Source organism: Anas acuta, chromosome 1 (genome assembly GCF_963932015.1).
Source record: "Anas acuta chromosome 1, bAnaAcu1.1, whole genome shotgun sequence".
Taxonomy (NCBI): domain Eukaryota; kingdom Metazoa; phylum Chordata; class Aves; order Anseriformes; family Anatidae; genus Anas; species Anas acuta.
Genome location: NC_088979.1, coordinates 151,562,035 through 151,578,652, shown reverse-complemented (window position 1 = coordinate 151,578,652; position 16,618 = coordinate 151,562,035). Strand labels below are relative to the sequence as shown.

General features: G+C 44.9%; 1 protein-coding gene across 4 annotated transcripts in view; it reads right to left on the bottom strand.

Moving 5' to 3' along the window:
• The window catches only part of CACNA1I (calcium voltage-gated channel subunit alpha1 I), a 142,432-nt gene that overhangs the window by 56,718 nt on the left and 69,096 nt on the right, over positions 1 to 16,618 (bottom strand). For all 4 annotated transcript variants that reach the window (XM_068666731.1, XM_068666746.1, XM_068666755.1 and 1 more), the window contains exon 4: positions 7,851 to 7,948. In XM_068666731.1, the coding sequence (XP_068522832.1) occupies positions 7,851 to 7,948 (98 nt within the window). The remainder of the gene's footprint in view (positions 1 to 7,850; positions 7,949 to 16,618) is intronic.

The following is a 16,618-nucleotide window of genomic DNA, read 5'->3' as shown; positions in this document are numbered from 1 at the left end:
TGATCCAAATGGAAGACACCTCAGCTCTGCAGTGGGCTGCACCCTATTAGAGGTGCTCCATGCACCCTACGAGGGATGCTCTGAGCCCAGCTAAGTCCCACAGATAGCAGCGAGTTCAGCACAAAGCCCTTCCACCACTGGCACTCACGTGCACTACGTGCCACCACAACGTGGTTGGTAGCCACATAACCAGTGACACAAGCAGAAATGGAGACACCAGCAAAGGTACAGTCAGGAGTCCCCTGACTTCCCCTTTTTGATCTCTCATCCCGTTAACCCTTGCAAGCTTTGGGCTGCTAAGCACCCTTGCGATGCCAGGTACCAGGTTATTTCTTTGAGAGGTGGCTCTTTGGAGGATCACTGCCATTCTGTTTCTTTTTCTAATATTGCACATCTAATAAGCAACACCTACTACCACCTGCTGCTGTTGTTCATTCACTGATCATCTCTTTTTTTTTTCCAGTTATCACTGCAATGATGACTGCATCCATTTTCAGTGAAAACTCCCTTAGAAATATACAGGATCAGCTTTTCTTTCCGAGCTGCATAGGTCACATAACACTGGGGACAATAGGTAACTCCAATGCTGTGGTTGCAAGCCACTTGCATCGATTCTATAAATACCATGAAGTTCTTTTCATATACCTAGCACTGCAAAGTAGGACAGAAAAATGCAAAATATTATGTAAAGTAATGTTAATGCAACTTCTGGTTAAGGTTTAACAGAGCTAATTTCCTCTTGCTGTCACTAGCATGAATCATGCTTCTTTCTACTGCAGGCAGTGATGTGACATTAGGTGAAACATGCGCGAGGGGAAGAATCAGGCCCTAAATACACAAAGATCAAGAAACTTAGGCTTGTGGTTGTAAATTGCCCTGCCCACACACACAGAGTGCAATTTGCATTAGTGTATATGACATTATCTTTTACCCGATAATACATTGTCATTATTGCTCACATTTCCATGGTATCCATCGCTTGATAGGTCCCATGGGACAGATTCTGCAAAACAGCTCAGCTCCCATTTAGGCAGCAAACTACGTGGCTGGGCTTTCGAGAGCGCCGTGTACACTGAAGGCTGAGCTTGTTTGAAAAGGCAGCAGAATTGGCACAATGGGAGCTGCAAGGTTCTGCGCATTTTTTAAATTCTGGCTGTGCATGTTCCCCTGGAGGAGAAGGAAGAAATAAAGATTCTGGCAAAGGGCTCTTTATGACTGGTGGTTTTTTTTTTGGTTGGTTGGTTTTTGGTTGTGTGTGTGTGTGTGTGTATGGTTTTCCCAAGCTTGCTTTACTTCCAGTAACACAAATTCCAAAGTGCTATCGCTAACTCTTGTGATTTTTATCAGAAGTCTCGGGATGCGTGGCATTAACTTTCAGATGTGAAATCTTGCCATGGCTTGACAATCTCAGATCACATTAAGAAAAAAGCAGGAAATTTTCTATTCCTCACTACTATGGGGAGAAAGAGGAACACAGGATCTGAATCTCAGGTCTAAAGGTCTGAAAGCCGCAAGAAAAAATAATAATAATCTGTGATTCTTTTTCCTTTCCCTTTTCCTCAGATATCTTGATATCAAACCCGGACGATGACTTAAAAGGACACAATTTAAGACTTTTGAATACTTGTTTGTAATAACAGTGAAATTGAGCAGACTAGCTCAGAGAGGGAAAAATTGCTTTCTCCCATGATCTGTGACCACCCAAAAAATAAAATAAAAAGACCAAACAATGCCTGTACAAAACAAGGCATTACCAGTTGTACATTTCCTGCACTTCAGTGTTCCCCAGGTCTCTGCCATGACACTGCGCTAACAAAGGGATATAATTTTCTTTTTGCTTTTTCCCAATTTTAACTTGATTACCCATTTAAACATGTGGCAGTGTGCTGCACGCTGTGGAATACACATGAAAAACAGTGCTAAGGTAGGACAACAAGTAAATAAAATTGGAGCCTGTTTTCAGGGACTGAAGATGTCCTCTGCTATTACAAGAGGTGGGTCTGTTGCAGCCTGGTCAGCTGGTTTAAAAGGCCCTATAAAAGCACTGATTTGCAAACCCATCCAGTATATTTGTCTGTGAGTTGACAGACTTTATATTGGTGCTTGCACTTCTTTCAGTTTTGATTCCTCTTCTTCTCCCCATCCTCAATTTCTCAGTGCCACCCTATATGCAGAGGTGCACCACACCACTAAGATGGGAAAGCCTTTGCACGCTGTGCCCCCCCAAACCCTGCCACTTGCCTCTCATGCACATCTCCACATCCTTAGCCCCTTCCCTGCTCTGTTGGTCCTCACACTGCTCTGCTCTATCCTGTGCAGTTTTCCTGTCTCCTGAACATGCCCATCTAATTTAGGGCTCAATTGACTTGATAAAGAGCTGTGCTGCTCAAGGAGCAGCGCATAAGGGGGAAATGGGGCTGAGTTATTTTTCCATCACTGATCTGACCCATCTCCAAGGAAAGGCATCCTCTATTGGCCTGCTCCAGGCACAATTATCATTGCTCTGTTCAGTGCTTCGCTTCACTTGGCTAGGAGATTGGGCTGGGAAAGGAGGATATCAGATGAACTCGACACTGTCAGCATCGCCTACAGCTGGCAGCCTTGTCTTCGGATACATTTAAGTCACACATGGACTGACTTGGGCATTAAAAGGGCTCTTTGGCCTCTTAACTCAGGTGTATGGATGCTGTGAAAGAACACGCTCTTGTCCCTAGGCTAACCCTGCTCAGGACTGAGCTTGTGCGTGGATAAATTCCCATGTTTTAAGTACAGTTTCTGTGTCACTGAGATGTGATAGTAATAGATATTAACCAAGCATCTTATATGAAGTGAAATTGGGCAAAGTTTAAATGCTTGGGGAACACAGAACATCTGAGTTTCAGTTACTTCTTCACAAATAAAGCCATGAAGAAAAAAAAGATCCGTAACGGTCAGATGAAACTATACATTTCTGAAACGCAATCACTGTTGGAAGAGAACAAGTACGTGACTCTTCCTTCAAAAAGACTGAAGCATCTGAAACAAAGACCCTGCACAGGTGGGGTCTTAGAAGAGGATTCTCATAACCCCTTTGCATTTCCAAATCCTTGGACAGGACTGTGCCCGTCAAATGCTCTTGCCTTTTTGTCTGATCTGGCTGTAAATGAGACTGTTTTACAGACTAATGTATCTTAGTCAGAAACTAATTTCACACATGCTCATCAGTGAAATTAGTTCTTCAAAAACACATTTAGAGAAGTAAATGTCATCACTTTTCCCCTGTGCCAGGTGCGGGGTTCATAGCCAGATCGCTCCATCTTAGGCACTGTCACGGCACCGAACACAGGTAGCTCAGAGCAGAATACAGATTTCAGGGATATAAATGTAAAACACCTGCTTTTCCCATTCAGCTGCTTCAGACTATTTTTATATTGCAGCTTTGGTCTAGTGGGATGAACAGAGGGCTAAGAATTAGGAGACATCAGCTGGATTCCTGATATTGCTGGTGACACTCATTGGGTCTCACTCACCCAGTCTGAAGCATGAGGAAGATTAAACTAACAAGCCCTGGTTTGTATTTCTGAGAGCTGTAGAAGAAAAGTAGTGAAATCTCATCTATTTGGACCCATGGAGCTACTATAATGATAATAATAAAGAAAAATGGGGCTAGACCAAGATTTTCTTACACAGCAATTTTGCCAGTAAAAATGTCTTTTCATTGAAATGGAAACACTTTGAGATGGATGCTGTGATAGCTACTGATACTTCATCTAGCAAAAAGATAAGGAGGGTGATAGGGGAAAGCGTTTTGCTAAAGTTGAAATGTTCTATTTCAATATTTTTAGAATGACATACTTGAAATTCTTTTGTTTTGAAACTTTCTTGTCATGACTAAATAGAGGAAGAGACCAAAAAGTCAAAAAAGCTACCTAAAATTAGGCAGAATAAAACCATATTAAAATGCATGGGAAATGTTTATTCTTGTTCTGAGAAGAAAAAAAAATATATATAAATATGTATAAAAAGCATAACTTCCCACAAATCTGAAATCCTATTTCCTGCACAGCTAGAAATAAGCATATAATTCTATATTTCTGATGCCTATACCTCCGCATAAGTATTACTGCACTCACACACCAAGTATTAGCACATGTATACACTTCCTATTCAATAAAGTTGCTATGCAACACTCTGCAACAGACTCCTTCACTTCCGTACAGTGTGCTCAGCTGAAGTAATCTGCTTCCAAATGATGAATCAGTTACTAAATTGTAAGTGGAAACTGGAAGGCATCAAACACAATGCAAAGACTCTTCTTTGCATAAGACCAACACTACAAGAGTAAACTGAAGAAACATCTTCTGCTCCAATGTTGAAAAACATAATAACAGAAGTGAAAGAAATTCAGATGATCAGAAACGACAACAGACTCCCTGCTCAAAAGCAGGCAGAAATAAAACAAAACCAGCAACCCCTCAACACTCCCCCACCCTCAAACCGTGTGCCTTGCTATGGGAAGAAGGGATGAAAGAGCTAGCAGTAACAGCGACGTCTCACCTAGCAACCTGCCACACAATTGCAAGAGGACAATAACAACAAATGGAGGTGGAATTTCACCCCCAGCCCAGGACACAAGGCATGCTCAGAGCAGAAAGCAACTGCCTCTGACACACACCCAAAGGGTATTTTGTATTTTGCCTCTTTACACTTGTTCGGTGGCTTGTCACACCAGCTTGCTGCTCCAGAATTGAATCAGAAGGTAACAGGACCAGAAGCAATCTGTAATGTTTTGTTTCATGCATTTTCAGACAAAACCCCAAAAGGCAGCACTCCTGGGGCTGTAGTCGGGAAAGCAAGAGATAAGCAGGAATGCTAATGAAGGTATGATACATATTACAAAAATAGGGCACCTCACGTTTTCTCTAGTACTCTTTAATAATTACAGGTGGATGTAGGAATGATCAGGCAAGTCAGATCCGTAATCTACTCCATCCACGAGTGTAGTCTGAAATGGTCAGTAGCACATCCTGCTGAGAATTACAAGAAATTGAATTAATTGATGATAACTGGTAGCTAAAGATCAGGTCTAACCCCGAAGCAGGCAAATTTGATATCCACAAGTGTCTTACATAAGCTCTCATTCCTTGGACGATCCCCTTTTACTCACTGCAAGAGGCCCATGGTGCCCCTTGATCTAGCACTGAAAGGACTGCCCCTGGCAGTGAGTTTTGAGGTCTAATTAAGAACTGTGTGGAGAACCTCTTATTTAATGGACGTTTGCCTTAATGGACATTATGATACCTTAATGGACATTATATTTGCCCCCTTTTGTTTACACTAGCTGTCCTTTTCTTCTTCTGTCGTGATTCAAGTAGTAGAGACTATGCATCCTTTATGCTGTATGTAATGATTACAGCACACCCATTGGTCCTCTCCTTGTGCTCCTCACAAGTCTCACTGCAGAAGAGCATTCAGTAACAAGAATGAACACAGGCAAGAAGAATTTAGACATATCCAATTTGGGCATTTAAATTTTTGCCTTGTCTTCCTGCCAAGAATATAAAATAAGTATATCTAATTTATCAAGCAGGTGATGCTTTTTCCTCTTCCACATTGCTAGAATTTCCTTAGAGTCATTCTATATTTGCTCCCTCCTAACTATTCAGTCCACATCGTCACGCTCTGTAAAAAATAGTCCCTGTCCTGGTGCCCATGTGGAAACCTCTGACATTGGCTGCTGGTGAGCACTGGGTCTTGTTGTCCCATCGTGGTCTTTCGAACATGGCTGCACATCTGTACTGGGGATTAACACCCTGCTTCTCCCCACACATCTCTGGCACTTGCATCAAGGTCTCAATCTCCCTCTGCCTCTGGCTGAGTTATTTCCTTCTTTGTTTGCTAGCACCTGCAAGCCCTCCAGTTTGGTATCATCATCACGTCTCACTAATAGACTTTGCTCTTTCTTCAGATCAGTAATGAAGAACTTTAAAAAGACATTAAAAAAAGATTTGTGGCCAAAGGTCCTATTAATTATGTTTGCTGTACCCCACTGGGCACCTTCTTCCAACGCAGCACATTCTCATTTATCATAAGACTTTGTTTACAGCCTCTTTGCCAGTTTTCAACCCGCAAGTCAGTGCTTCCTCTCCCAGGGACACAGATTTCATTTTTTCTTTTTTTCTTCCCTCTCTCTCTCTTTTTTTTTTTTTTTTTTTAATTAATAGCAGGATGTCTTTCTTCCAAAAAGTTCTCTCTATATAACCACAGATTTATGTAGCGAGGAAGATACATAAAGGTTTAACCACAGAGTGGAAATTAAAACAGCATCAATTTCATACAGGTGGAGTTTTATACTGATAAAAGGAGCAGACAGACAGCTTCACGGTCAGGACGCTCAGGGGAAATCCAATGGGTTGTGCTCTGCAGAGGTCAACAAAGATGACTGAAAGCCTCTCTAGGGCCTCTGCATCTACAGAGAGGGTCTCTGATGGGCCAGTGCTGGTCTCACCTACCCCACTCATCCCCCAGCATAACTCCTGAAAACGGGGGGCCAACTCCAGCTGTTCTGGGCTATAAATAAAAATGAAACAAGCCCTCAGCTTTTTGTTAGTCAGGTTTTGCTCCTGAACACCAGTGCCTGGCAATTAACACATGCCTTTGGCAGGCACCTACAGGAGTCAATTGGGTATCGTTCAAGATGTTCCTGCTCATCATAAAGGTTAAGTCTGCGCTGATAATAGGGAGCAGCCTCAAAGTGGTCTCTGAGCACAGACTTTCAGGACTGCTTAGGAAGCATAAGGGAAAGGGAGCTGCCCTGCCACGGCTGGCCATACATCCCAGAGGGCTGAACAAGCCATGCACGACTTCCAGGGCATCCCCCTCACCTTAGTATCAGCTTCCAGAAGAGAGACTCTCATTTTTGTCCCCCCCGCACGATGGACATGTAAAATGCCTGAGTGCATGGTCAGTGCCCAAAACAGCTGCTTCTCTGCCACGCTGGGCACACAGAACTCAGCCTCAGCTCCTCGATCACACCTTGCGGCCCTCTCTGTCCCTGGCTATTGCCAAGACAGAAAAACACACCCAGCAAGAGGGACAAGACCACTTTCTAGAAGGGCTCTGCATGGAGCCATAGATCCTGCTATCTGTCTCCAAATAGGTGTCATCATGAAAGTGACTTTGGCACAAAGCAAAAGCATATAAGGAGGGAGGAGGAGGACAACTGTGCAAACTTCCTCAGATCTAGGAAAGAAAAGGGAGAATCTGAGCTCAAGATAAGGATTAAGAGAGCTCTGGCAAGGTCTTAGCCACTGCAGACAGCCTGATTAAGGAGATTATGGGGAAGAGCAGAGAGACTTCCTGCTATTCTGTGAGACAGAAAAATGTATGGAAGAAACGGTGAAGGTCTCCTGGGGCTGTACATGGCAGCTGCTGCCTTTGAGCAGGAAAGAGCCAGAAACATCGGAGTGAGACAGCTAGCTGAGTTCAGAGCTTCTGCAACCCCTGGACCCCAAACAGTATGCAACCCGCCAGCCGGCTCACCTCCATCCACTCAGACACAACCAAAGCCTGAGCCACCTCCGTTGATGCCTCCTGTGGTTAAATAACAATGGCACTGCCTGCTTACTCCCCTCCCAGGCTTGCAGGGAGAGCAATGCTGACTTGAGAAACAAACAAAAACAGAGAGGCAGAGTAAAGGAAGAACCAGAGTTTCTCCACAATGGGGAAAAAAACTGCACACGCCATGTGGCAGCCTCCACCCGTTTAGCATCTGAACCCAGCCCAGAGAACAACACTGCACAGCCTTACTGATCGTGTATTCACCATGTATAGCCCAAGCTGGCTGGGTATGAGAGGCAAGCATGACTTACTGGGCACACGGTTGATAGCTTTCAGGGGTCTCAGGACGCGGACAGTACGGATTGCAGACAAGTTAATGTTTTGGAGATCCAGGGAGTACTCCACCATCCTGCAGAAGAAGAGAGAAAGAGTTTAAAACAATCCAAAATCCTGGCTTGAGATACAGGGTAGGGCTGTTCACGCAGTCAGCGTGGTGCTGAACCTCACTGCTGCTCTGTAAAGCTCTGCTGTAGGTGTTCTCCCAGTGCAGGATGAGGTCCCTGGAGGAGGCTCATGTTAAGCTGTTTTACCTTGCGTAGAGGCAAACTACTTAAAGCTGTAACGTTTTCAGCTAGGTGGGAAGGCTTCTCCCATAGCTGTGAATCACTCCTTTCTGACAGCACCAAAAGAGAAAAATCCTAATTTTAGGACATATGCTAGACCTCAGCTTTTCTAACCCAACAGCATGCTCCCTAAATAACCTCAAGGTGCAAATAGCTATGACTAATGTGTTGGCTTTGCCGCAAGAGCAGCAGGTGCAGGTTACAAAAGTGACCTGGCCCAGCATCCCTTAGCCCATCGCTCCTCTTGCCCAGTATGGCAGATGCCCAGGTAACTGGCCTACCTCTGGGAAAGCACTGGGAGACATTAAGTTATAATAACCATACACCCCAGCCAGCAAAATCCACCTGAGGATCTCAAAGTATTTCATGTTTTATTGAGCACGGGTGCTTGAGGCCTCTGGGAAGACATGAAAAGGGGATCAAGAGTGACAAAGCTGACAGGTGAGACAGCAGCAGAGCTAGGGACAGAAAGTGCTGCTCCTGAATCTTCTCTCAGACATGACTAGTGAAGCTACACAAGGCTCCTTTTCCAGCCTTTCAAGGTGCTTAAGAGATGGAGGAGGAAGGAGGAAACAAAGCCTTTTGTTAGCACACCCCTTCTCAAACCAAAAACGCCACACTTGATATAGAAAGACCCACAAGGCCATAGTCCAGTAGCCTGAAGTCCACCCAATCCCTCTGCCCGGGCACCACTGAAGGGTGAATGAGAGAGCATTAGTGATGGTGAGAGCTAGTCCTTAAGAAGAGGACTCGAGTGAAACCTGTCGCTATGTGGATGTAGTCCCCGTGTCCAGGGGCTGCCAGTTCCCCTCTCTCACAAGCTCTGATCTCCCTCCTTTTTCAGATACAAAACAACTTTCTCCTAGCCTTTCCATACACCCTGACTCCTACATTTCTTCCGACTGCACTGAAGGACTGATCCTTCCACTGATCACCCTCTTCACTCTAAAGGACCTTGAAGAGCAAGTGTCGAGTTATCTGTCTACACCTTTCACAAAAGGGACTTGTCAGAGTGATAGATTTTCAAACACAATAGGGTAAACCTGTCGAAGTGTTGTGATTATTCTCTCTCATGCTCTCTTTCTTTCCCTCTCTCATTCCTTTCACTCTGTTCTCTCATACACTTTTAGGGTAATTGCATGAAATAATTCTTTCTCTGAAATGCAGTGGCATTCATTTACCTCCCCGGAGCTGTCAGTTCCACATATACCAGAGGCAGAAGGAGAGAGGAGGGATTTCATGCAGATAATCAAAATACACGCACACACACAAGATGCAACCCAAAAAAAAGTACCAAACCCAGAAGCAACATACAGATAGCCTACAGAAAGCATTAGTGATAGTCAAGAGGCTCAGGAGCCAGTCAGCTGAAACTGGGAAGTGGGTTTAAAGGAGGAAGAACACACAGCAATATACACACACAGACATAACTGCAGGGCATCGCACAAAGGACATAATGGCCTTGTGCAAATGAGCACAGCCCTTGAGCGGGCACTGATCAACCTCCCTCCAAAAGCATGTAACCAAATGGCCTCATCAGTGTGATGTTGTCCAGAGTTAGACCTGCTGAAGCTTTGGAACTACATTTACAAGCAAAGCACGATATGCACATTGCTGCATTGCTCCCAGGACGTGGGATGACATCTTGTCTCAGCACGGAGACCTAGCATGTAGAGGAAGCTTCAGGCTGAAGAAGTCTCTACGCTGCAGCCCATTATTAGGGGTAGATACATGCACAGAAACATAAAGGTCTCCAACCTGGTGAGGTCTCACACAACCTCCTTCCCTCTCCTGGAAAACCACATCACCTGGAGCACGGGACTGGGGTCATAATGCTGAAGACAAATATATATGTGTGTGTATGTGTGCATATAGATATATATTTGAGCAGTAGTAGAACAACCTGAAACACTCCATCAGATGACAAATTAGCAAATGGCCCCAAAATACATTTAGTTTTGAGACGTGGTCTTCTCTGAACTGCAAGTGACTAAATGAGAAGTCCTAAAGAACGTCATGACCCTCACAAAAACTGAGAGCAAGGGAACAGCACTGGGTTAGAACTGAGAAGAAATCAGTAGCCAGAGGTGATATCTTTTCTTAGATTTATCACTACAAAATTCAGTTAAAGATGGGGCCTCCATTTAGAAATTGTTTGGGTTTTATCCTCTTTTAGCTACAACCACATTCCTGGTATTGCTGTGGGAGAATACTGAATCAGGTGCACCTCCCAACTCTACCAGGTGGAATGAGCTTGCCACCTATTTAATACGGGCCATGTATTACTAGAAAAGTAACAATCATTGAAATAGAAAGCACAGGTCCCTGTGGAACAAGACGAATGCTACCCTAGCTGCAGTCGTGCGGTTCAGACAGAAAGCCAGCCTCCTGGACCCCCTCGGTGGCTGCAGATTTGCTGCAAAAATGTTCCAGTTTAGCTAGAGAAAAAAAATGCAGAATGGTCAATCACTCTGCCAATGAAAACAGCAGGCTGTTCCTAAGGATGGGTCAGAGAAGGGCAACTGTTAAATTTTTCAGAGAGCAACTTCTAATGAAAATGAGCTCAGCCCTAGCAGGCCCCAGGGCTTTGGCTTGCTTAGCAGACCCATTCTGCCCACAGTTCTTCCAAGGCCTCTGGTCTTGGCTGTAATAACACAGACATATCAGGGGCATGCCTGTTGTAGTCATGTAAATCATACCCCAAACAACTCCAGCTCAACTTTAGTGCGATTCTTGGAGCAAGGGCCAATCATTCTCCCCTGTTTATTCCTAATGATAGTTTTAGCATTAGATTACTCACAATTCCCTTTGCACAAGGGCAGTGTGTCTGCACCACAATGGACTGCAGGTGAACAGGGTGAAACAGCAATTAACAATAAATTAATAGATAAACAAACCTCTCTGCAGTCAAAACCTGTTGTCTCCTTCCCCTGTTGAAACAAGATCTCTAAATGACCCTGCTGCAGTCACTGGGCACCTGCAACATTTCAGGAATTGCCAACCCAGCAGTTTTTGCTCTTACCCATCTCCAGCCAGCTCCCCACTGCCTGGAAACCCAGCACATGCAAGCTCCCTAGGGGTGGGCTGTACCTGATGTCCTACTGTCACCTGTTGGAGGTGTGATGGGTTAACAAAGTCAAAAGGAGATGTCACAAAAAGAGATCAGCCAGGAACTGGCAGCAAATTTATGGCAGGAGGGTGGCATTTTCCCATATCTGTGTCTCAAGGTCTCAAGATTTCAAGCTCACAGTGTTTATCTGGACTCTCAGGCAGGTACCAAATTTTGGTGCTTCGGTCCCTATTGTGCTAGCAGCCCAGGGAACCATGTGTTTGCTGGGTGTTCGTTAACCAAGAGCATAACAACATAAAAGGCAGTATGTCTGTCTCCTTATTAAACCCCACAAGCTTTCCAGGCTCCTCATCCTGGCTTCATGGCATCTCAGTGCGGTGAACAAGGGCAGCCTCCATCACCCAACTGCATTTCTCCACTCTTTCCTGGCTGCTTTAAACATGCTTTGTTTGTAAAAACTTGGTTTCTTTAAGATCTGGAGGTAGTTGGGCAAAGTCTTGGATATAGAAAAGCCTGTGTAGGTTGTGAGCTGTCCTTTCCCTTTACCATGACGGGGCAGAAGGGAACACATCTCTCCTGAGGGAAATGGCAGCTCATTTCTGGCACTGCTAAAGCATTTTGTGGCCTCTGGCGTGGGTGGGCGAGCACAGGGGCAGGTTACAAAGCTGGAACTATGCGAAATCAGAGAGAAGCTCCCGATCTGTGATGGAATTTGAGCAGTGAGCTGTCAAGATAATTGAATTTATACAGTAATTCTTCTTCCCTCAGTAGAGATTTTCTTCTTGAAAACTTTCTGTGAGAAACTCTTCTGGAAGGAAAGGGGGTTGACACACACACTGTCCCCGCACCACACGCACAGTGGGAGCACTGCTGGGGTGGGGAGCGGGACAGGGGCACCAGCTGCACACATGGGGTTCACCCTGCAGAATTAGGGGGGATGTCTGACAGGCTGTGCCTCTCTACTCAAACCCTGCCTTCTTTCACTCTCAAAGCACCCCACACCCTCCCTTCCCCATCTCTCTGACTCATGCCCGCCTGCAGCGTTTCTGCCTCTCCACTTCATCTTTCTGGTCCTCCTGAACTTCCATTCTCCATTCACCTTTCCCTCATCTTTTTCCACTTTGCCTCACGTCTTTCAGTTCCCTTCCCAATCTTTTCTTCCCTCTTCCATCTCCCTCTTTGTTCCTCCTGTTCCTTTTGCTACCAATCTTCTACCTGCTTCCTCCTCCCATTTAGTCTCTGTCTTGCTGATGAACATTGGCCTATGCCCAGGAAACTCTGCTCAGCAAAACACACAAGAGGCCTCGAGTTTAACAGAGCCGAAGCCAAACTAGCACAAAGGAACAAGCGAGCAATTTGTTAGCGCATTGACCCTGTCCAGAAAGCGCCTGGCCTGGTGTACCTCCATCCCATGCCAAGCCACTGGAGCAGACAGCAAGCACACGGGGACAAGGGGGCACGCACAGCGCCAGCACCGCACGCCCACACTGCCCGTGAGACCTCAGCCTCAGCAGAAAGGCTTCGTCAGCCACAGCCTGGCACCTCTTCTGCTCCTCTGCACCCGTGAGCGGGTTTAGGTCTGCCTTGGCACTCTGCTTCTCGGGCAGGAGCGAAGCTCAGGAGAGAAGAGCAACGCTCACTGCCCAGCAGCAGCAGCAGCAATGCCCAGCCAGCGTGGCTCTGGGCCAGCAGGACCCAAGGAATAAACACCCCATAAAGTCGATTTAGCAAGAATATGAGAGCCACATGAGGGTCCCAGAAAAAAAAAAACAGACTTTATCCTGCTGTATGCATAACCCAAGATAATGTACTCCTGCAGCGCCTGGCTAGCAGCTTCCCTGCAATTACACTCGATAAAATCCATGATTAAAACAGTTCAAACATTGCCATTTACCTCTTTATATTTACATCTCCTTATACCTTTATTAAATACTTATTAGCTTTCCTAATCTTTGCTCTTGAGCTTCTATTTGCTGAAAATTAGCACCTAAAAATTAATATTTAAAATGAATTCTGGAAGTATTCATGAAAATACCGCGGCAGAATTTTTCTTATGACACAAAGCCAATATGTTTTTGTTAAATTCAAAAGCTGTCTAATTCCCTTACTCTGATATGGGTTTTCAATTGAAATCTAATTAACTGCAGTCTAATCAATTCATATTTCTTTGTCAAATAAATTTTGGTTTGGCACTGAAGCAAGAAACTTCATGACTGTGACTTCCAAGCTGCAGCACCAGGCTTGCTATCAGTCTCTGTGCAAAGTGAAGCTGTCACTGCCTGGGGACTTTGGCCATTCACTCCTTGCATCTGTGAGCACCTGGGGTGACCAAGGCAGAAGACAGCTTCTTATCCTCTGCTCTGAATTCCTTCAACTAAGTACCCCAGCTTTTCCCAATTTTTTACTTCAAATATTGATACCAAAAGCTGGAGCTGATGTTGCTGTTACCCAGATGCTCCCCTGACACATGAGCCCATGGACAGCTCAAAGCTCCTGCCTGCAGTTTGTAAGGTGGCAGTGGGGGACAAATTTACCCCCAAATCTTCTCACTGCTGTGGTAGGCACCAGGATGAGAGGTCTAACAGGTTTAGGTACCTCTGCTCTGGCTGCAGAGACAGAGGCTTGCAGTGAAAAGGTGAAGCAAAGCTCATCCTCATGGGACAGGGCACTCTGACAGGCTTGTAGCTCCTCTCCAGGCTTATATTAATGGGATCCTCTGATTAAAGGAGGTTAAAAAGCATGTGCATTGCTAGATCCACCCTGTTCTGGCCCTCTGAGGTTAGAGATACAGTAGTGGCCAGGGTATGCGTGGAAGAGGCCTGGCCCCATGGGTGCTCCATTGGCTGAATTAGTGGTGTGCAGAAAAGAGAGGGCAGGCAGCAAAATCCACTTACAGCCTTGTTAGCAGGGCCTCTCAACCTACTGGTGTGTGTTGTTCTCCCATTTCCTTCACTTGCTCACAGCTGCAAGAAGACACAAGGTTAGGAATGGGCACAGGCTTCAGGCAGCACCATCCACGTGGGTCTTCCACGGGCACACATGGGCTCCTCTTCAAAAATGTAACCTTCACAGCTACCCTGGCTCCCCATTAACTGGTTATTCAGACCTGATCTTCTGCCCTATGGCCTTGGGTTGCTCCATGATGCAGCAGGCATGGGGCTGATGGGCACTGCCCAGCACCAAACCCACTGTTGGCTGGCTGCAAACACCACCAAGCACTCTGCACAAATACTCAGAGAGCGTGCAAATGCTGCCACGGCAAGCATTTTGCACAATTTGGTGCTCCCAAGGCCAGGAAAATGCACCCTAAATAGATGAGCTGAAGCCCTTTCAGCACCTGCTGCAGAAATGATGGGATAACATCATATGGGATGTGGCCAGACATTACACAGCGGGCCCCTAAATTGCTCTGCAAACCACAATGTGCTCAGCTAAGTAGACTTGCTTATCTCTTTTAAAGTTATAGCTCATCATGCTGCATAAAGGCAACTCTCTGCTGAGATAAAAGCTGGAAGTTAGAAGCAAAGGGGAAAAAATGCCTTGCTAGTAAAACAAGGACTGAAAAAATTACATCTCCCATCTCCCCCCATCCTTTAAAAAAATAAAAAGTAAAAATAAAGAGACGGTTAGCAAAAATATATTTTTTCACAGACTAATAAATTACTAATTACACAGCTCCAGAGCTACAATGCTTAGCATTCCTAAAAAAAATAAATATATAAAACACAACTGTCCCCCCAGTATAAAACTTTTTTTTTTTTTTTTTTTTTATTACTTTTTAAAGTTCCTCTACAAGCAAAATCTTGCTGAAGGCTTCCAAAGCCTGTGAGACTGCTCCCTGGCTGCCTGGGATGTGATTATTTCACACCCCTGAACACTCAGACTTCTCTCCAAACTGAGCACTAAGAGAAAACGTCAGAGTTTCTTAACAGTTTCAGAGACATGATATGAAAAGACATAAGCAGGTTTTCACACTGTGATAAGAAAGCCAGAGGGACTGGGCAAGCTCAGATGACTGAAGACAAGTGACGAGGCCTCACTTTTGAAAACCAGGAGACTGAGCACAGGCTTCTGGATCTGCATTTCATTGCTTAGCCAAAAAAAAAAAAAAAAAAAAGAGAGAGAGAGAAAACTATTTGCATCTTGATCCTGCAAGGCTGCTGGTAGTGTCCCCTTTATTTCTTTTTAGTGAAGCTAAGGATTTGTGCAGTAGGGAATTAGTTTTTAGGGAGGCAAAGCATTAGAGGCAATAATTGAGAGCTACACATAACGCATGCAGGGTACCGCTGCCTCCTTGTTTTGATTCTTCTCTGGTGTGATTCATTTCGTTGTGATGACTCTTTTCATTTCAATATGTTGCACATCTATGGATAGCTTTACTAGGGGAAAGCAAATGAAATAATTAGTATCATTAAGGAGGAAAAAGTGAGTGTGTGTTGGGGGGGAGAGCAGCAATTCTGATATTTCTGCCTTTGGTGAGGATGATATTTAGCCTGCTGCTTGCTGGTTTCCATCTTTCTCTGATCGCTGCTTGAAACACCTAATTGCTGTATTTATTACAGTTTTCTCTAACTTGCCATAATTTTATAGAAACTTCCATTTGGCATCGAAGACTAGCTAACCAAGATTTTCTGAGTATTCTGCTGTTTACATTGCCGCTAATAAGTATTTAATGGCCCTAGATTTTAAAGTCAGAACTATGCAGATTCTGGCCAGGTCCCTGAAGGAAGACAGTTAATTAAAAACAAAGAGAAAACAGAAGATAGGCAGCACGCTTCCCTGTCTCATGAGATTGAAGTCTATCAGCATCTCAGGCCAAGCAGCATCTTCCCAGCATGGACAATTTTCTTGCCTGGGGATGGAGAGGCATTTGAGGCAGGGGGCTGATACTTCCCATCCTTTGGCCCCCTTGCCTGGGCTGAAGTGCCTTGGGATGAGCTTGAGGTCCTAGAGGTTTGAGCTGGTGGTTTCCTTGTAAGGAAAGAGTTGCTGCTCAGACATATTTGCACTGACACTGGACAGCACAGGTAAGAAAAGGGGTGAAAATTGATCAGAAGCAAGAATTCAGGAAGCAGCATCACTGCAGGTTTATGGAAGAAAGGAATTAATATCTAAGGATTTAGGGGAAGCAGAAATCAAGGACTGTTGATATGCACCATTGAGATAAGGTCATAATAATAACAATAATAATAATAATCGCAGTTAATAGAGAGCAATGTGTTCCAGACTCCCCGTCTGGAAGCTGCATAAAGCATTTCTGAAAAAAACAGCTTGCTAAGAGGCATGGGGAGCAAGAAGAATTGTTCTGCTCAATCTAACGGGTTACCAGACATGGCCAAGAAGGGATCTCCAGCTGTACAGAGATGCCAGAAAACCTCCTGCAAAG